We start from the raw sequence: 21,443 nt of genomic DNA on the forward strand, positions 1-21,443 counted from the left end.
TTTCTTGAACCAAAAACAGCAGAAAACAGGAACTGGCACTGTGGCATCTTGTTAATAGGTTACTTCCGGAAAATGCATAAAAACATTATAAAGTGCAAGCAAAACATGTAAGTATTGTCATAAAACAAGCATGGAACATCAGAAATTATGGATACGTTGGAGACGTATCACGGCGATGCGAGGGGAAGAACGGAGGAAGACGAAGGCTTTTTATATAGAAAATTTGCCAATCGTCGCACCGTTGGATGGAGAAGTAATGGATTTGATGCTTCACACGTGGCTAAGGGGTAAAAGTGTATTTTTACTGAGAAGGAACTGGACAGGCGCTACAATAAACGTGCCAGAAAAAGCGGAGGACGTGTGTCCCCCACTTGCGTAACGTGTCAAACTACCACAGGTTTTGGGTCCACCAGTCAGTGACAGGACAGAACTCGTGTTTTCCCAATACAGGGATCGTGGCTAACGTCAGCACTGATGTCACTTGGACAAAGGAAAAACTCGACAACGGTGATGCGAAATGAGTGACAAAATAGAATTGATGATAATTTCGAGAGCTTTTGATCAAATACAAGTTTTTGCTCAAATGCTCGGGGGCTACTTAAGAAAAAAGAACAATCTTCGAATTCTGCATGAAAGAAATGACGAGAGCCTATGATCAAATGCAAGCATTTGTCCATAACCTCGGGGGCTACTCCCATCGGGAGCGCTGGTCGCGCACCCGATAAATATGGAAGATTTCGAGAGGTTTTCAATATAGTCACAAGAAAGATATTAAAACGGTGAGCCTACAACCAAGCACAAGCACTTGGCTGTAGCCTCGGGGGCTACTCCCATCGGGAACGCTGTTCGCGTGCCCGATGAAATTATAAAATATATTGGTTGGCACATCTCGAGTTATACAAATAACTCTCTATATACTCCCATCTGGAAGACAAGATAAGTCATCCGTTGACTCAAGAAAATGTGCTATTCCAACAGCCGAAAAATCACTCGACAATATATTCTCAGAGCGCTAAAAACCGCGAATAATCTCTGAATGCCGCAAAACTTTGCGAAGGTAAGACCCCAGATCTGTTCTGAGCGGCGTGGCACCGTCTCTGGCGTCGGTTTGCTACTTTTTTTCCGTATCAACAGATACGAAGAAAAATCCTAACGGACGCGTTAGGTACTCGATAAAACATGACTGGGACTCGACAAATGGTAAGACCTTAAGCGGCACATGCCGAGTTAACACTAGTATTCCGAGATCATGTCCAGAGACGTGATCTTGAAGTAGGATTTTGCGGATTGCCACTAGAGCAGTTAACTAGTACCTGATCCGTCAGATGAACTAGCCCCAATTACCATTATCCTTGTACAATATATAATTGTATATCCAAAGATATATGATGGTTTGAAAAGTTATTTGATGACTATAAAGTTGGAGATTTTCCTTCATTCTTCGATTCAAGTAAAATCTCGGGGGCTACTGACATAGGCATCCCCAATGGGCCTGCCGAAGATAGTACCCGGGGTTTATTGAAGGCCCACGAGGCGAAGAATATGAAGCTCGGAAGCCCAATCAATATTTAGGAAAGATAGAGTTGTATTAGGAAATATAGAGATGTGTAACTTTACGGGTTGAACTCAGAGAGTCTCCCGGAATATGTAATCTTGTGTAATACGAAACCCTCGGCTCCGCCTCCTATATAAGGGGGAGTCGAGGGACGAAGAGAGGATCGAATCAATTGTCAACATAACCCTAGTTTCTTAATCGTCGAGTACTTTTCGGCTGAAACCTTCGAGATCTACTTGCCCTTTACTTCCAACTAAACCCTAGTCTATAATCTGTAGGCATTAACTAGTTAATACCTTGTCACCGGCCTCGCTTGTGATAGTGAAAACACATACGAAGTGCGCGACGTAGTAGTATCTTCGTGGGAAGATTGCCAGAGCAGCGTTTTGGCTCTAAGGTGTGTGTAGGCTTCCTTTATTTAAAATATATTTTAAGTGCATCTAGAAATGTCAAAAAAGATCTAGAAAAACATGTTGCGTGGACACCGTCACAATCAATGTGTGCAGCAATCATTTCACGAAAAAAGACTTTTGGTGTGTTGGCGGTCAGACGGATTTGAACGAGAATTGTTTCCCCTCTTTTTTCACACGTGGAAAATTTTCTCGGGCGTTTTCACATTGTCAAATAAGTTTCCTTCGTAAAGGGAGCATATGATCTAAGATCATAAGCGAATTTCAGACAAAAGAAAGGGGGGTTTAGCGAATCGAGGAGTTTTCCGATCCACATGTTAAAAATCTTGGTAGGGTTGGATTTCGATAGATCGGCCGACCTCGTGATGCATGCTCGAACATCCCCATCGACCGATCTATCGATCGCATGCAGGAGCGCGGGGCACTCACTGCAAATCTTAATGGCCACCTTTAATTCGCTACCTAGCCAGCGGCCGCCCGGCTCACCTCACCACTGCGCATAAACCTCCATTGATCTTCTCTCTCTTTAAAAGGACCACCACCACCACCTCTCTCTCATCCATGAGCTAGCGGAGTGAAAAGGAAACGTCTAAACGAGACAGCCCCAGCATTCATGTCCTTTAATTTGTACATATATGCATGCATATATGCACGATGACAAGGTGTGCTCACTCACTCAGCAGTACGTGATGCAGAGTACAGACATCGCAGTTGCTCCTAGTAGATGTGTCCAAGGATCCATTAATCCACAGACCACAGCTCCGGCCAAGATGCATCCACTGATTAGGTTTGATTGTACTTGGTCGGATGCACAATGCTAATCGCCCTCGTCCTTGATCCTGCATATGGCTTCCCATTGATGTTTCACAGCAGCATGAATGCATTCTGGGGTGTACGTACAGACAGACCATTCACGCAACCGTAAATCAGGACCATATTTCTTGACTCTTGAGCCAAGTTGGCTCGATCCCTAATCATTATTGTGTCGCCGGAGAAACATGGTCGCGGGGGAAGCGGCCGGCGATCGACGGTAAAAGAGATATACCAAATACGGTGGTGGGATCGATGCTTGTTGATAAGCTGCGGCTGCTCAGGGCGGTCAGGGGATGCCTGTTTGTGGACGCGGTGGCCGGCTCATGCTGCCATCACCAGCTCTCTGGAACCACGCGCTGGTAGCTCGTCTGGGTGTTATGTTGCAGTGATGCAGTGATGCAGCCACGCGTGCCCCAATGGCGAGAGATGGTAGTCGAGAATAATCAATGGCGAGGATCATGAATGAATGCATGGCGCGCGCGCTCTCTCTCTCCCTACGTTATGGCTTGTTTTATGACCCATTATAGCTGTAAGTAAATGAAAGTTTGCACAAATCGAACATTCTTAATAAGCTTAATCAATGGTGGCTGGCTCTTGCTGCCAAGGCTAGCTTTCTGCAAGCTCTTGCTGGCAGCTGCTCCCCTGGGTGTTATGTTGCAGTCATGCAGTGAGACTGCTCATAGTGAGAGTAACATAGCTAGTAACATCACACATCTCAAGTCATTTTGGTGACATGGCATGCCAATAAATGAAGAAAGAGAGTGAGGTGGTAACTAGCTATGTTACCATAACATCACACACCCCAAGGCAAAATGAGTCTACAACATAATCTATACCTAATAATAAAGGAGCTAACGTTTCCGTGGTTCGGTCCGTCTATTACGCTTTCGTCCGTCATGAGTGCGCCTTCGTCCTCCGTTCAGGCGTCTTCGTCCGTTGGTCGAACTTCCGTGCCGAGCGCAGCGTACATCAAGCAAACTCTGATCCGGTCATCCGATCAAACAAAAGATTAGGTACACTTGCGTATGGTAAACAAAGTCTGTTCCGGATAGGTAGCTAGGGCTATGGCTTAGATTGCATATATATCTCATTGCTCGTCCCGGTAAGGCCGTCAAAACGCATCGAGAGACGATGATCTATTAATAAGGTCTGAAGTCTAGACAACGCTCGGGAGACGTCTTATGCGGAAACTCTTGGCGAGAAACAACATTGGCGGAAACTCTTGGCCAGACGACATCGACGGAAACTCTCGGCGTTAGAACATCGGCGGCGGTAAAGGCGATGACAGCTGGTTCCCTCTGATAGTTCTCACCGTCGTCAAGTATTGTCGATGGCTTCCGTAGCGCCGTAGCGGGGACATTCCAAACTATCACCGCTTTGATACATATATAGGTGAGCACGACGAGACATCGAGAACGACAGATCAACCAGACACGAGATCACGGCCATCCATGAAGAAGCGAAGAACCCAGGCCCAAGTGCCCCTCCAAGCCGGCGACGAGATGGCGCTGCTGCGCGACCGGATCGAGTTTGTGCAGGCGTTTCTCCGCGACTCCGGCGGAAACGCCGGACCGACACCAACGCCGGCAGGCTGAGCCGCTCCTGCGTGGCCAGATTATGATGCACACATGATGGTTATATATATTTAACTGGAACCGAGAAGAAAAACTACATCCAGACGCATCAGCTAGCACGCAGGCAACAGATCGCATCTTAGGAAGGACCTAAGGATGGACGGGGACAAGTCGCGTGATGCAGCCGCAGGCAACGGAGATCTCATCGCAGAAGGGTGGAACCAGGCTTCAAGGCATAGTAGGACGAAGCTACCTCCGATCATGACAATGATGACCGGAAGCTCGATGATTTATAGGACAGGCTCGATCACCACGGCTATGGCGCTATGCGCACGACACACCGGCGCGCACATCCAAGATCCTCGTGGGGCTATAATCGATAGAGTTCGATCAACCGGATTCGCCAATGCCGTAGGCGTCCGGACGGTTGGCGTCAATGCTGCTGCCGCACAAGACTACCAACGTGAGTATCTCGTCAAGATGAAGTTGGATGACGGCGGCGAGTTCTGGACTTCTGGTAGCCCCACCGTTACAGACGGACCGAAGCCTTCCTTTTTCGACCGCTCAGGTACAGTACCGCTTCAAGCAGTTGTGCAGCGGGTCGTAGCCGCCGATGACAAGCAGCACCGGCGGAAAGCCCGGGATTCTATATTTCTATACCACCGGCTACATCATAGGAGGCTAAGCACGTAGACTGAATCATGTCTTCGTAGATCCGTTATTTAAGCGCACCATCTATTGATAAATCGCTTGAAGAAACCATGCAGAGTTTGTCCTCCAATATTTTGATTGATTTCAGCAGGTACAAGATAGATAAAAAAGAGTCTAATTCATAAGGTGTCTTCTCTTGGTAACATAGAGGTTCTGCACCTCTAAATAGGGTCATTGGGGAAATTTTGCTACACATGGAGCAGATTGAGGATGACCGCCACCTGGCCCAGGCTGGGCCGCCCTTAGCTGACAAACACAACCTATGCAGAAGAAGTCCGGAAGGAGGTTTACTTTAATTTTGAGAAATTCACTTTGTCCCATTAACCAGAAAATAATTTTGAATGCTGAGATTTTCTAGGATCTAAAATATTCAATATAATTACTTGTCTTTTATGGCAACACCATTTTTACCATTTTTCATTGTTCCGGTGCAACGCACGGACTTTTTTCCTAGTAAATAACACAATGCATGACACCACATATAAGTTACTACCCACTATGAAGGTAGTAACCTAGACTAGTAACATGGCATATGTTACTAGTCTAAGTTACTCCCCACTATGAGCAGCCTGATGCAGCCATGCGCGCCCCAATGGTGCCAGAGAGATGTTGGTCGAGAATAATCAATGGTGCAGTTTAATGAGGATGATGGTGCATGAATGCATGCGTGCATGGCTATCTCTAGGTTCACTTATGGTCAAGGATTTGGAGAAGACAAACATTCTTAAGCTGTATATCATCATCATTCAGTTAGCCGGCCCTTTCAATTTTGCAATTTGAGATCAAATTTTGCAATTCCTTTCTTAAATCACTTAGCTGGCCCTTTCAATTTTTCGTGGTTTTGTTTACCTCCTCAAGGGAGGTCTGGAGGAATCTTGGTAGGAGTTAACTCTGATACTATGGATGTACTAAAAGTTACCACTGGAAACTTTTCTGTACGCATGCACATGAAATGTAGGAGAGATGGTTTTGAATGGAACTTTGTGCCTGTCTATGGGGCTGCCCAAGCACAAAAGCCAGATTTCTTAGCTGAGCTAGTAAGTAAGGATGTGTGATAATCAAGATCTCCCAATGATGGTAGGGGCGATTTTAACATCATTATAAAAAGGAAGAGAAAAATAATGATAATTTTAATGCTAGATGGCCTTTTATGTTTAATGCTATTATTCAATCTCTCAACTTAAGGGAGATTGCCCTTTCGGGGAGACAATTTACATGGGCTAGTCGAAGAGATAATCCTACTTATGAGAAGTTGGATAGAATTTTGACAACTGTTGATTGGGAACAGAAATTTCCATTAGTGTCGGTGAGAGCCTTATCTAGGACAGGGTCTGGTTCTGATCATACCCCTCTCCTAATAGACTCTGGTATAAAAGCACATAATGGGAATAAATCTAGATTCTCTTTTGAGTTGTTTTGATTAAGACATGAGGGTTTCTATGAGATGGTATCAAAGGAATAGAATTCTATTAATACAGGTCGTAATCCTATTGACCGTTGGCAAAATAAGATTAGACATTTGAGACGATTCTTGAAAGGTTGGGATAAGAGTATGAGTGGTAATTTAAAAAAGAGAAAGGCAGACTAATTGCTCTTATAGATTACCTTGATTTAAAAGCAGAAAACACTCCTCTCTCACAAGCCGAGAGGAATACTTTGAAAAATGCGAATGAAAAAGTCACTAAGCTAAGGAGAGATGAGGAGACCAAATGGGCGCAAAGGGCGAAAGTAAACACATTCAACAAGGGGGGAGTAATACTAAGTATTTTCACCTTATTGCTAATGGCAAATAAAGGAAAAAAGAAAATTTACCAACTTGAACAAGAGGAAGGGACTATTGTTGGTGATGAAGACTTAAAGGTTTATATTTCTGAATTTTATAAGAAGCTTTTTGGAGAACCAATTTCATCCACTGTTGATCTAATAGAAGACAACAATCAGGATATACCAAAACTCTCTATGGAGGAAAATAATCTTCTTACTTCTCCTTTTATTGAGAAGGAGCTGCATGAAGCAATTTCTCAGATGGAGCATAATAAGGCTCCTGGGACGGATGGTTTTCCCGCATAATTTTATCAGAACTTTTGGAAGGTTATAAAAATTGACTTAATGGCGCTATTTAGTAAGTTGCATAGTGGGGAGTTGTCTTTATATAAACTGAATTATGGCATCATTACACTACTACCCAAAAAAGAAAATGTGGTTCAAATTCAGCAATAAAGACCTATTTGTTTACTAAATGTGAGCTTCAAAGTGTTTACTAAAGTGGGTACTAATAGTGTGACGGAGATTGCTTCGAAAGTGATTAGACCCACATAAACGGCTTTTATGCCGGGTAGACATATTCTGGAAGGTGTGGTTATATTACACGAAACTATCCATAAGTTGCATTCGAAGAAAATGGATGGGGTGTTGTTTAAAATTGATTTTGAAAAGGCTTATGATAAGGTTAAATGGTCATGTCTGCAACAAACGTTGAGAATGAAAGGTTTTGCTCCAGAATGGTGTCGTTTCATCAAAGATTTTGTACAAGACGGGAGTGTCGATGTCAAGGTTAATGATGATATTGGACATTATTTCCAAACTAGGAAGGGATTGAGACAGGGTGACCCTCTCTCCCCTATCCTCTTTAACATTGTTGTAGATATGTTGGTCATATTAATCGAGCGCGCTAAGGCGGATGGCCAAGTGGGAAGCCTAATCCCGCATCTTGTTGAGGGAGGTATTTCAATTTTAGAATATGCGGATGATACAATTCTTTTTATGGAGCATGATTTGTAAAAGGCGTTAAACATGAAATTAATTTTGTGTATTTTTGAACAAATCTCGGGCTTGAAAATTAATTTTCATAAGAGCGAATTATTCTGCTTCGGAAAAGCGAGGGAAGAGGAGGATCAATATAAACATATTTTTGGATGTGAGGTGGGCTCTTTGCCGTTTAAGTACCTTGGAGTTCCTATTCATTACAAAACTCTTAGAAATTCAGATTGGTATCTGGTAGAAACTCGATTTGAGGGCAAATTGGGATGCTCGAAAGCCAAGCTATTATCTTATGGTGATATACTTGTTTTATCAATTATGTGTTGACAAGTTTACCTATGTTTATGTTGTCTTTCCTTGAGATTCCGGAAGGGGTGTTGAAAAGACTTGATTTTTATCGGTCTAGATTTTTTTGGCAAGGAGATGAGGTAAAGAGAAAGTATAGATTAACAAAATGAAATATTTTTTGTAGGCCAAAAGATCAAGGAGGTCTGGGTATTGAAGTTTTAGAACTAAAAAATAGATGCCTTCTAAGTAAATGGTTCTTCAAATTATTGAGTGAGGAAGGGGTATGGCAAGAATTATTACATAATAAATATCTCTCTCAAAAACTATGTCTCAAGTTCAAGTTAAACCAACCGACTCTCCTTTTTGGAAGGGGCTAATGCATGTGAAAGATGATTTCTTTGCAAGAGAGGTCGCTTCAAATTAGGGGATGATTCGACTATTAGATTTTGGGAGGATGTTTGGATGGGGGATAAATCTTTGGCACAGCAGTACCCATCTCTGTATCACATTGTGCAACATAGAAATGTCTTAGTTGCAGATGTACTAGCTCAGGTACCGCTGAATATTCAGTTCAGGAGAGTGTTACAGGGAATAAGTGGACAAATTGGTTACAATTATGCAGACGATTAATGACAGTTACTCTTGAAAATGAACCAGATACTTTTGCTTGGAATCTTACAACATCAGGTTTATTTACTGTTAAATCGATGTATGAAGACTTGTTGAATGACCATACTCCTTTTTTACGGAAATATTTATGGAAACTTAAAATTCCGCTAAAGATAATTTTTTATGTGGTTTCTTCATAACAAAGTTTTGTTAACCAAGATAATCTTGCAAAGAGGAATTGGAAAGGATGTACGAAATGTTGTTTTTGTGTGGCACAAGAAACCATCGAGCATCTTTTTATAGCTTGTCCTTTTGCAAAGTTACTTTGGCGCATGGTGTTTTTTGCTTTTAATCTCCCAAGCCCTGCTAATATCACCAATATGTTTGGTAATTGGCTGAATGGTGTTGACAAGAAATCAAAAGTAGAATACGCATTGGTGTTTCTGCTTTGTGCTGGTCAATATGGAGATGTCGAAATAATATTGTGTTTAACAATCCAAATACTTTCAATATCATGCAGGTTATACATATGGTTGTTCACTGGGTGCAACAGTGGGCGTTACTCCTACCTCAGGATCAGCGGGCATTTATGGATACTAGATGCAACCATCTCCAGACGGTCGCTCAGGGTATCTTCTCCCAGACTGGATGGTCTCACACTAGTCGACTACAGGATGCTTAGTTCGCCTAGTTTCAGTTTTTTGATGTTTCGATGGTTGATTTATGTATCCATCATGCGTGATCCGTGAATTTTGTATCGCAAACAACTATTTATGTTGAATCTATTAATAAAGGCCGTGTGCATCATCACGATGCAGAGGCTGGGGCAAACTCCCCTTTTCGAAAAAATATCATCATCATTCATAGGAAAAAAAACATCGATAACGGGAAATTCATAGGGAGTATAATTTTGCAATGCATACTTATTTTAAAGTTCACTAGCATGTTTCCTTCAGGAGGTCGACTTGATGATGAATACGAACTAGAGGCACTTCCAACGAGATGATGTATATATCACGTAGTAAGATAAAGGAAGATACTTGAGTTAGTTTTTGTTGTTGAGGCCTTGAGGGAATGCCTTTCGGCTAGTTTTATTTAATATTGAACACACTTACATAATTTATCAGAAAAAAGGTAAAATAAATTAGCCAGGGGGCATCATTCCAAGTATAAGAACTAGAAGATTGAAAACAATTTCTAACAAGCTCATGTGCCACCAATAAACAGTGTTCATAAGTCAAGAGCATTGAGCTCGACATCCACTTTTTCCGGGAGAAGTTCGCTATTGGTGCATTGAGAGTTCTTTAATGTTCCTTTGAGCAGCCAATTCACGCATATATTAACCAACGGCTTGACGATACCATTGTTCATGGAGTTTACGCCTAGTCTTCACATCAGCGACGGTTTGTCTTCTCATTCAAACTGCAATGGCTTGTCAGATGACTCCATGAGATTCGTGTTCGAGTCAAATAGATCAAATCACATCGTCGGTTACCTTGTATAGCTCAACCAACCTAGGTATCCTTCCACTCCAAGTTTTGTTACCGGGTATGCAAACTGGTCAATGGAATCGATTGAGGCGTGTAATTGCTGCCCGATCTTATTCTCTTACAGTTTCCAAAATCAAACTTGAAAATGGCTCGACTCTCAAGTATGAACCTTGACGTTTTGACCGGTCTTAACTCTCGGCATAATTTTCACAAGATCTTCGATTTTATCCCCGGTGACCACTTTTTCTTTGCCTTCAAAGTTACCACCCGGTGATTTATGAAGTTTACAATGTATTGGTACTAGAGTTACCATTTGGTAACTTTCTGTAAAATAGATTGATGATTAATATGTAATGTGTAAGTCCCTGTTAAGAAAAGAGTCTGAAATAAGTTTATCAAAACATAAACACGTGGAATCCAGCTCTGGCCCCAGTTGATACAAATCCAATGGTGAAAATGCATTGCTAATCTGGCTGACGATTTGAACTACAAGAGTTTTTTTTTTCCAGAATCATATCTTAGTGCAGAAGGGCGGGCCTGGTGCAGCGGTAGAGCCTCACCGCCTGTGACCGAGAGGTCCCAGGTTCGAGTCGCGGTCTCCTCACATTGCACTTTGTGAGGGTAAGGCTTGCCACTAACACCTTCCCCAGACCCCGCACAGTGCGGGAGCTCTCAGCACTGGGTACGTCCTTTTTTTCATATCTTAGTGCACACATGTTATCATTTTTGTGTTTTTATGTCTGCGATCTCGGTGTGTACAATAAGAAGTGCGTTCTTTTGCAAATTTTGAGTGATGAGTATTAACATAGAATTTTTATTTTGCACGCAAAGAGGATATCTAAACATCGAATTGGGTCACGTTGTTGAGCAAAGTTCAGAACATGGACCCGTTATAAACTCCAAATTTAAAAGGTTTGCTTCCTGCAAAAGATAACACACTTCGTATTATTAGTTGTATATAGAGACAACGTTTTAAGCAGTACCTTTGAAGCCTTCACCGTTCCAAATAAAATCTTGCATGTCTACATGTTTTATTTTTTTTTATTCCCGAGCTTCGTCTCACTTTTAATTTATATATACTAAAAGTTTCTTGCGCCCACATATTTTTGACAATGCAGCAATAGTAGAGCTATCTTTGCTAGCATAGACCCTTCAACTATAGGTATGTTAGGCACAAACGTGGTGAAATTCATATCCAATTGCTCGATCTCTTGAAGATACTCGATATACTACTCATTGGAGCGGAATAATGTCGGGAGTGTTATCCGTTTTGCAATAGTTTTCGTTGCTTTTTGTAATCTGTCTAACTTCTTCTTAATTAAAACATACTGGTGCAAAGATTTTGCCTCTATTTAAAAAAACTCATTGGAGCTGAGATGTTAGTATAATATAATTTTTCTTTCCCACATCATTATTTTCTCAAATGGAAGTTGCAATCCCCAATCTCTACATACATAGATGGTTCCGGATCCGGGTGCGTCCTTTTGTAGCGCTCATCCTACATGTAGGATAAGCCTGCAAAATTTCAACATGAAACACGTTATATTCTAGCATGTGCAAAAATAACAAAAATGAAAATCTGAAGTAGTGAACAATTCAGATTTTGGAACCTCCAAAAATTGTTAGATTTTGTCATTTTTGTATGTCCCAAAATACAACGAGTTTTGAGTTGAGATTTTACACATTGGTAGGATACATCAGTATCAACTTCTATTTTTTTCAGAATTTTTTAATATGTTGAAATGTTGGTTTAAAAAAATTCACAAAATGTCCTACATGTAGGACGAACTACATTTGTAGTCTCCGGATCCACGCAGTTATTTCCTTCCAAGTTTTAAAACAGAGGCACTTGCACCCGGCCTCTACATCTACATACAGAGACGGCAGATGGATCCACGCAGCTATTTCCTTGCAAGTTTTCTGCTAGACACTAGTCTTACCAAAGATAAAAAGGCATGGTGGTCCAATCCGCTATTGGGTGCTCAAAAGAAGCATGGTCCCGTTCTATATGGAGTAGCCTCCTAGGTTCTGGTGCTGGAGGATTTGTAAAGGTTCTACTATATGTATATGTTGGTGATTTTGGGAAAGAGACATTGCATACGGGCCAACAAATTTCTGATTTTTCAACCATTTCTAAAATGGAGATAACACTTTGCGTCAAAAAGAAATGGAGATGTCGACACAAACTCTTATATCCATCCTGTTCTAATATGAAGAAAATATGTTGTGTCTATTCAACTAGCTAAAGGACGGCGCGGCGATATCACCGTTTATGCAGGGGTATGGTGCAAATTAGTGGCATGGGCATGAAAGATTGAAAGTCCACCGATAAAGTTTGCATTATGCTGTTTATGGTGTGTTTACTACTCAATTCGATCCATAATGATTATCCTGGCTTTAGTTCAACTTAAAATCGGAGGAAGTAGTAATTTTTCAAATTCAAATGCAGGATCTATGTAGCATCGCATAGCTACTGGAGAGAGCTGATCGAGCTGACCGTCCATCGTTTTCAGGCCACTCGCGGTGGAATATCTCTGTCCGATTGGAGTAGTCTATAACACAAGCACGTACGCCGTTAAGATCCAAGGTAAAAAGGACAGGAGAGCGCTAAAGCTAGTGAGGCTAGCTGCTGATCATTTAGTTGCTGTCAGCGAGCCGGCACCACACAAGTTCTCGCCAGTGAGAGCTCCCATTGTAGTAGCGCACACACCAGCTAGTATTTGTAGTTAGCTATCAGCGCAAGAGTAGCTCGATCCCTTTCCAGTTCCTTTCCCATCCAGACACAGCTAGCGAGCTAGGGTTTACAAAGTGATTATCGATCCATCACCGGCCACCCGCTTCCTCGATCTCCCACCTGGCCGGTCCAATTCCGGCGTGCGTCGCCTAGGCAATTGGCCGGGCTTTCCTCAGCCAGCGAGATCGACGGCTTACCTCAGCTCCACCCAGTGCTAATTTTGAAGCGACCTACGGGGAGAAGCTTGCTCGGCCGGCCAACACTTGCTCCATCATGGTTGTAAGTATAGCTTACACTCTAGTATTTCTTGGTGTCTAGATCTGTGTAGGCTGTTTGCTCTTCTCGAGTATTCGTTCTTGAGCTCCTCCAATCCCCCGATCGAGTTGATTAATCAGAGCTGCACCTGCAGCCGGATCCATGAGATAATCTCAGATGGTCTCGATCGATCTTGATCTGATGCTCGCGTGGTTTTCAACTTTCTTTTTCATCGCATCCCTTTTCAGTTTCCACTACCCCAATTATTTCTGGCCGGCTTCTCTCCCTAATTCCGGAAGATATATTCTACCTGAATTTTGATGGATAGGCAAGCTTGGAGAAGGTGCTTTACTGCAGTCGACTCCTATTTGCAGAGATTTGAAATACACTTCTTTAATGAGCTCACTTTGCTAAGCTCAGTAAACTTATTTAGTGCGGCTATGGAGTTTACTGCTAGTACGACGTATGACGCTACAGTGTCCTAGCCACAAATTATCAATCAGCTTTGTTTCCATGTGGTGCCATCTCTTGTCACCATGTGCGAATAAAGCTGCTCGTCGCCAGTGGAACAGTGCTGCTAGCTAGCTGCTGAAATCATGAATGGATCCACCACAGTACATAGGCGCACTGTCGTCGACCGATCGCTGCGTCATAACCTCATTTTATGCTCCATTAATTAGTTGTCGATCTACATCGTCGTCTCTCACGGTCGATTAATCAATCATGTACAGGTGTGACGATGAGCGCCTGAGATGATAAGCGGCAAACGTGGAAACGACGAGGAGCTGCAGCAGGCCAGCAGCCGCCGGAAAATCGAGCACCCGGCGGCAGCCAAGGCGCTGCAGGCCGCGGCGAGCTCGCGGCACTGGTCGGCGTCGACGGAGTCGCGGATCGTGCGCGTGTCGCGGGTGTTCGGTGGAAAGGACCGGCACAGCAAGGTGAGGACCGTCAAGGGCCTCCGCGACCGCCGGGTGCGCCTCTCCGTGCCGACGGCCATCCAGCTCTACGACCTCCAGGATCGCCTCGGCCTCAACCAGCCCAGCAAGGTCGTAGACTGGCTGCTCAACGTCGCCCAGCACGAGATCGACAAGCTACCGCCGCTCCACTTCCCGCCGAACGATGACGACCTCTTCTCCGGACACCACCTGCAGCCGGCCTCCTCGATGGCCATGGCCATGGTGCCGCCGTTCTCACACGCCACCTCGAACGCGGCATCCATGCTTGTCGACAAGGCGGCGGTGGACCACTGCGACGACGGCGACCTCAAGGGGTTCATGAGCCTGAGCCACTCGCTCGGCCTTGTCAACGGCGCCTCCATGCCGTCGTTGGCTACCCATGCCAGCCCATACCACAATCACCACTTCGCCGCTCATGAGGCCTGGAGCAATGGCGGCGATGTGCACGAGCTAGGCGGCCATCGCGCTCCGCACCATCAGGTGGCGGCGGCTCACCACCACACGCCGTTCCCGTCGCTGCTGTCGTTGGCCCCGATGTCCCAGTTTGTCTTCTACTCGCCGGAGGGAGGGTTCGCCATGAAAGATGGTTCCGATGATCAGTTCCCCGTAGATAACCTCGACGACTCGCAAGGTCAACTCTCGCTGAGCTCAGCGAGAAGCTTCCTTCACTCGTGAAGCCAGGGTTGATTGGTACTACGTACATCATGAAATGGATATGATCTAGCTGCTCAAAGAAGGTACGTGTAGATCAATAAACAAATAATGCTCCTGGAGCAGTATTTTACTGTTTTTAGGCAAGTAATGATGCGGTTTAAGATTTCAGAGGGAACTGTTTTGGATGTATTGGGGTATATGTTGAAGTTAAGGTTTTTGCACCCCTCTCATGTGCAATGCAATTCGTTGCTTCTTTTTTGTACAAGAAGTAACCGTTGATTGTCTTTTGTAAGAATTATTTGATAAGTTGTTTGGGAAGATTTTCTGGTTAACAAATTTGGTTTCTTTTTTGAGCTTTATATCTCCATTAAGCTATTTGTTATATATATATATATATATATCTGATAGATGTTGCTTCAATTGTTGTATATAGCTTCTTTTTTATTGCATATCGAGCGATTCTTCTATATTATCTACAAATACGTATGACATTGTCAACTAATATCGTTTTTTTCACACAAACATGTATCAATCACACAAAACTATAGATAATTTGTTACACTAGCTAGCTTCATACTCCTACATAGTAAGATCTTTGTGTGGCCTCTTTGAAACAAGTTTGAGGTAACTATTGCTCCATCCGGCGCTAAAAAAATTGTTCAACTTTATCTAGATATGAATATATATAAATATATATAAATATATTTTAGTTATAGATATATACATATCTAAAAAAAATGACCAGTTTTTTTAGGCGTCCTCTCCCTCCGTTCGGATTAAATTGACGCATAGTGGTGCTAATCCTAGCATGCAACTAGTGTTGCCTCGCGTCAATTAAATGTGACCAGAGGTAGTACAAGCTAACTTATTTTTGGCACTACCCAGTCTATTTTACTTACTTGTATCTATGGATTTATAAGTGTGCATGAAACTTGATTACAAATACCTACATGCAAATTGTTTAACAAGTGGTTATAGGAGAATATTGCCTTTTGAAGTGAATATGCCTAGGTTGACTTGCAAATATATATTTCTCACTCATTGCTTATAGCCCCCATCAGACACCAATTTATTTCAAAATTTCTAGCCAAATCGTTAGCCTCAAATGACGTAAAATTTGTAACAGGTTGTTCTTGTAGCATTGACATGTGAGCCACATGATCGATCATGTTGCCATGTTGCGGTCCTTAAATATGCAGATTTGTAAAAACACGATACACAATAAAGCGTCATTTCTGGAAGACATAAAATGGTTGAAAGTGTTGGAATTCCATAGCTTTTATAGTTCAAAAAATATTTCATTGATTTAGCTGGTAAGAAAGTTAGTGAACATACTAGTTCCTACCTCCAAAAAAGGTCCATTCATTTTGTCAAGACAATATTTCGACCAATAATTAACCTATTGACAATACTCCTATTATATGTATATTTGGACCAATAATGAACCTATTGACGGTACACTAGAAAAAGCAAAATTTACACAAATTGGAACTTAGTTGGGATCCCACTTGACTCTTGACACCCTAAATTTAGCACCTAGAAAATACACCAGTGCAGTACGCTTAGTTTATGACATGAAAGTGGTTTTACCTATTTAGAACTATCTAGTCTTTGATTTTTCTACTTTGAGCGAAATTTTGACCGAAATCTCCTTTTCCCGTTTCCTATAGAAAATGTTTCAACGAAAGTTTTTCCCTTCTCCCTATGCCCCATGAATGCAAGTAGTATATTTTGATGCAAATTATTAACTTTGCATGATTCAAGAGCTAGCTAAATGAGTGAGGATGTGTGGGATTATTTTCCTTTTTAGGAGAAAATAATGCAAAAGTCTAGTGCGCTGAAAACTTCATTGTTTTCGGGGATTTGGAACTAGCTTCGTGTTTAGTCAAGTCTTACACTATTTAATTTGCATCGTGATTCGTGCTAATCATGAGTTGCAATATGAGTTGCAATTGAAATTTAATGACAGCATTTAACGGAGAACGAAGTTAGCTCTCAGATACCTACATTCTGATCCATATGGCCGTGAAAGAGTATATCCAAAATCCTAGACCGCCGCCATATCCTGATATCCAGCTTTGACTATAGATGGTAGCAAAACACAGTTTATCTTACTTTTCTCAATGGGGAGAATGAAAAGGTTGTCATGCATCGCGTGTGCTTCATGTTGCGCGACACGCCGTACAACCATAGCAGCAAAAAACACTGTAAAAATCACTCTCGCTGCCGGCCTGCAGCGCTCGCTGCGACATCGATCCACACGACCTTGTTAAAAGTGGCACACGTAGAAACCCATTCGAGCCCGGGACCAACGCATAATTAGCTAACACGCGTACTGATCGAGGCCTTTACAGCTTACAGCACGTACATGCACTGCTTTGCGCTTCCAGAGAATGGCCGGCTCACAGAGCACGCGCCGCCGCAATGGCCATGGCCGCCGGCGGTGTGGGGGCAGAATGAGCCAGAAAACGCTTATCTGCAGAAAAGAAAAACACACCGGAAACATATGCCTAGCGTAGTAGAGGATTAAAAGTTTGCCGGCCAGCCCGCACTGCATGGGCCTGTAGCTAGGGTTGCATGCATGCAGTGACCATGAAACTAGCCCTGCATATTCGTTGAAAGAGTTAGCTCTGTATATCTCCGCAAATATAAAATTAAAAGGACTCCATTTATCCAAAATGTTGAGGGCGTTTGCTCCGCTACAACCCCTCCCCTAAACTCAAAGCAAACTTAAATACAAGGACGGCTGAGATCGCTTGATACCCCTTCGTTTAATACTAAACGGGTATACGTAGCCCTGTACAAAACCCGTATGATCCAACTAAATTGTATGCCGCATACGTATGTATATAATTATGTATACGTGGATTATTGGTGGCGATTCGTCAGCGTGGTGGCTGGCCGCTGGGCGGGAGGAGCAATAAGGTGGTGATAGGCAGCCACGATGCACTGTGAGGCGAAGCTGGACGACACGAGTCTCGGCAATGTCTCTTAGGTCCGTACCAGTATGGTTGGGGCGGCGTGCAGGCTAGACGGCGGTGTGACGGCGCGACGAACTGCCGGATAGTCCGTCCCGGACAGTCTGGTGCAATTTGGCCGGACTGTCCGTCGCGTTGGGAACGAGACTAATCGGACTGTCTTGCGGTGCTTGCGTTGGACTGTCTTGCGGCGCCGGACTGTCTTGTGGTGTTCGTGCCGGACTGTCTTGCGGCGCCGGACTGTCTTGCGATGCCCGCCGGACTGTCTTGCGACAACTGTATGCCTATACGTAGGAATACTGAGTTTTGGATTTGGGCTTGGATATGGGCCTATTATTTATTCCGGTTCGATTTTGTTGAGTTTGGGGAGGGGGTTGTACTGGAGCAAGCCTCAATGTTGAGATACATATCTTGTATATCCGGATGTGTATCCTCTGTAGTTATTGTATAGCGATACATATCTTTGTATTTACTATTTGGCCCATCTCTCTGCACAAAATATGATATGAAAAACCTTGGAATCAAAGAGGTTTAAAATTTAAACAATTTAGTAGAAATTGAACATACTTAACGCACCTTTTGTGCAAGGTATACATCGACAGTACTTATCTGACGCCGAAGGGCGAGGGCAGCAGATGATTTAGTCAGAATAAACATGTTCACATCCCAGCACGTTCATCAATTCGATCGCCCGCATGTCACACATGTCTCGTCCATCCATCAGCTTTCTTCCTACCGCGGCAAATGCGCCGTGCAAACAGTGGATCTAGCCTAGGCTTTCGTCACTCGTCAGGGGTGCCGCGAATTGTGTGATGTACCAGGTACATTCACCTATCCCATCAACAGGAACCTATTGCTAGCTAGGTGAGGCAGCTACCTCCTGAAATCTCTATCATCTGCTAGGCAGCACACAGTGGCAAACTGGCGGTCTTCTTATCACTATGTGAGAGTCAGGACATCTCCAACGGGGACGATGTTATTTTACACGTCTAAAATGTCTACGCGCGTTCGTTTGCGTCGGTCTAAATGGTCGAAATCGACCGCGCGCCCGTTTGCGTCGAGGTGGCTCCAGCGGCACGATGTATTTTTTTGATTTTGCATTTTTCAACATAAAAACATCCCCGCGCGCCCGTTTGCGTCGAGGTGGCTCCAGCGGCACGACGTATTTTTTTGATTTTGCATTTTTCAACATAAAAACATAATTTACATAGTACAGAAAGGAAAATAAAAATATAAACCTAATAACGCCTACGCCTACTCGTCGTCGTCGTCGATCACGACGAGCTCCGGTACCGGCCACGGCCATTGGCAAGCAGCGGAACATTCGTCGGTGCCACCGCCGGTAGTGGAGGTGGAGCAGCCCACGCCGGTGGTGGAGGTTGAGCAGCCCACGCCGGTGGTGGAGGTTGAGCGGCCCACGTCGGTGGTGGAGGTTGAGCTGCCCACGCCGGTAGTGGAGGTGGAGCCGCCCACGCCGGTGGTGGAGTGGGGCCGCCCATGGGTTGTACGACGGAGGTGGAGGTGGCGGTTGCACTGGTTGCGGGGCCGAGTCCTCGAGCGCCCGTCGTAGGGCATCTTCCTCCATGAGGCCCTACAACGGCATGATGACGGTGGCGTACCGAGGCAGCGGCGGCTGCACCGGTCGGTCCACCTTCGAGATGAGGACGCCGAGCCTCTCGATCTCGTCGCCCGTAATCATCGTCGGGTACTCGAACTCCCGGCCCTCCGCCATGGCCGCCTGCCATTCCTGGAAAATGCAGGCGACGTAGTCGTCGCTGTCGTCCTTGGCCAACTTATTGTGGTAGGCCAGCGCGTCACTGTAGTCGTCGTCCTGTGGAGGCGCCGGTGGCTTCCGTGTTTGATGACGAGGCGAGGTGGATGGTCAAACGGGTAGTCCCTGTCGCCGAGGAAGCCCGCCTTCCTCCTCAGATCCTTCTCGGTCTTGCGCCAGGTGCGCTAGGTGTTGGAGTCGACGACGAAGGCAGGATCAGCGCGGAGGTCCGGCGGCAGGTACTGCCGCCTACACCGGATCTCGGCACTCCTGTCTAGCTTGCACGGAGGCACGGGCGGGATAGGCACCCGGAGGTGGCTCAGCCGCCAGCCACCGCCAGGCGGGTGCACATCCCGCCAGCCGTCGCACGGCGTCCAGTTCTTGTGCATGAGCCGTGCCACCTCGACAGGCAGCGGCACCCTGTGTGCCCACTCCGCCTTCTTGGTGCCGCTGTCGGACGCCTCGAAGTCGTTCTTCTTCTTCCCCATGGTGATGCGGCGACACGTAGTCGTGCGGGTTAGGAGCGGAGGTGTCGGTGGTGTGGGCGATGGCAAGGACGATGTCGGTCGACTTTTAAGGCCGGGCGCGCGGGGGACACGATGCCATTGATGGCGGTACAGAAGCGCCCAGCCGCCACCCGCCAGTGCGCGTGCAGAAGAGCCAGCTGCGACATTAAGGCTGCGGCACAGACACAGAAGTGATGATCACCGAAGCGTTACGCTCGATACAGCCCTATGGCTCGCTGCTAGGTGGGCCCGGTCAAAAAGCGAGTGGTCAGTTGGGCGTCCGTGCAACGTCCGTCGCGATGTATCCTAGGCGCAAATATGTGCGGAGTTTGCTCGCTGCGAACGACCCGGTTACTATGCGTTCGTTCCGCTGGAGCATACCAGACGCATTTTCAGGAAAATGCCCTTAATTCTGTGATATCTTCTTCTGAATTCACGCACGACAGGAACGAGGCGTTGGTGCGGCAGATCGGTAGGAGAAAACCGATCCGGCCCTTTTCACGGCCACCGAATAGTTTGATCAATATACCTATCGATTCCTGCCGTGAGTCTTCAGAAATATCCCACGCGCGGATGTCCCATCCGGTATGCAGGATTGATGATACTCTAACAATGTCTATGAAGCAATTTTCGAACTCTCATTTAACCCAAAAAACAGAGAACGAATAGGTATAATCACTCCAAAACAAATTTGACGTCGATATTACAGCCACCACCGAAAACTTGCAGGAAATTTGTTCCATGTGCCGCACTCGCTCCTCCTCGCGAGCGAGTCTCATCTGAACACAACCACGCTTGTCAAAGGCATATTTGGGATGTATGCCTACTTAGTGAAACAAAGATGGGGAATTAACTTAGGGAAAATAAATCAGCAATATCACACTCGGTAAGAACCTTGCACTACGGGAGAGATGGAGTATGCCGATGGCCGCCAGCCGTCGGCACAGCCCAGAAGACCGAGGCTGTGCCGACGGTGACCGTCCAGTAGCGTCTGCACAAGATTGTCGGGATCGCTAATCACCGTCGGGTAGATCGGCCGTCGGCACAGATTGTTGTGCCGACGGTTTTACCGTTGGCATAGTATTTCAAAATTTTCAAATTTATTTTCAAAAAAATATTCAAAAAATAATTTGAAAAAAATAATTTTTTATTATTTTTTCACTTTCTTCTTCTACTTTTTTATTTTTTACTTGTTAATCTTTCACAATCACACTTAGTACACTTAATCTTAGGTCAAATTGCACTTGTGGTCAAACTTCCTAGTTGGTCACCCATCCTCACACTACTCCCGCCCCGGCACGCTTAACTTTTTGGTTCTCTTCGTATGAGCGTTCATGAAAGAAATGACACCTTGATGTTAATATTACCATATCTATCAT

The 21,443-nt window shown here is 44.7% G+C and overlaps 1 protein-coding gene across 1 annotated transcript; it reads left to right on the forward strand.

Moving 5' to 3' along the window:
• The first annotated feature begins 12,797 nt into the window (after positions 1-12,797).
• Positions 12,798-15,159, forward strand: LOC127327207 (uncharacterized). Its single transcript, XM_051353977.2, has 2 exons — positions 12,798-13,223; positions 13,931-15,159. Exon 2 carries the CDS (start codon positions 13,952-13,954, stop codon positions 14,828-14,830), a length of 879 nt encoding a protein of 292 aa, XP_051209937.1. The 5' UTR covers positions 12,798-13,223; positions 13,931-13,951; the 3' UTR covers positions 14,831-15,159.
• The last annotated feature ends 6,284 nt before the right edge of the window (positions 15,160-21,443 follow it).

This window comes from Lolium perenne, chromosome 1 (assembly GCF_019359855.2).
Source record: "Lolium perenne isolate Kyuss_39 chromosome 1, Kyuss_2.0, whole genome shotgun sequence".
In the NCBI taxonomy this organism is placed as follows: Eukaryota; Viridiplantae; Streptophyta; class Magnoliopsida; order Poales; family Poaceae; genus Lolium; species Lolium perenne.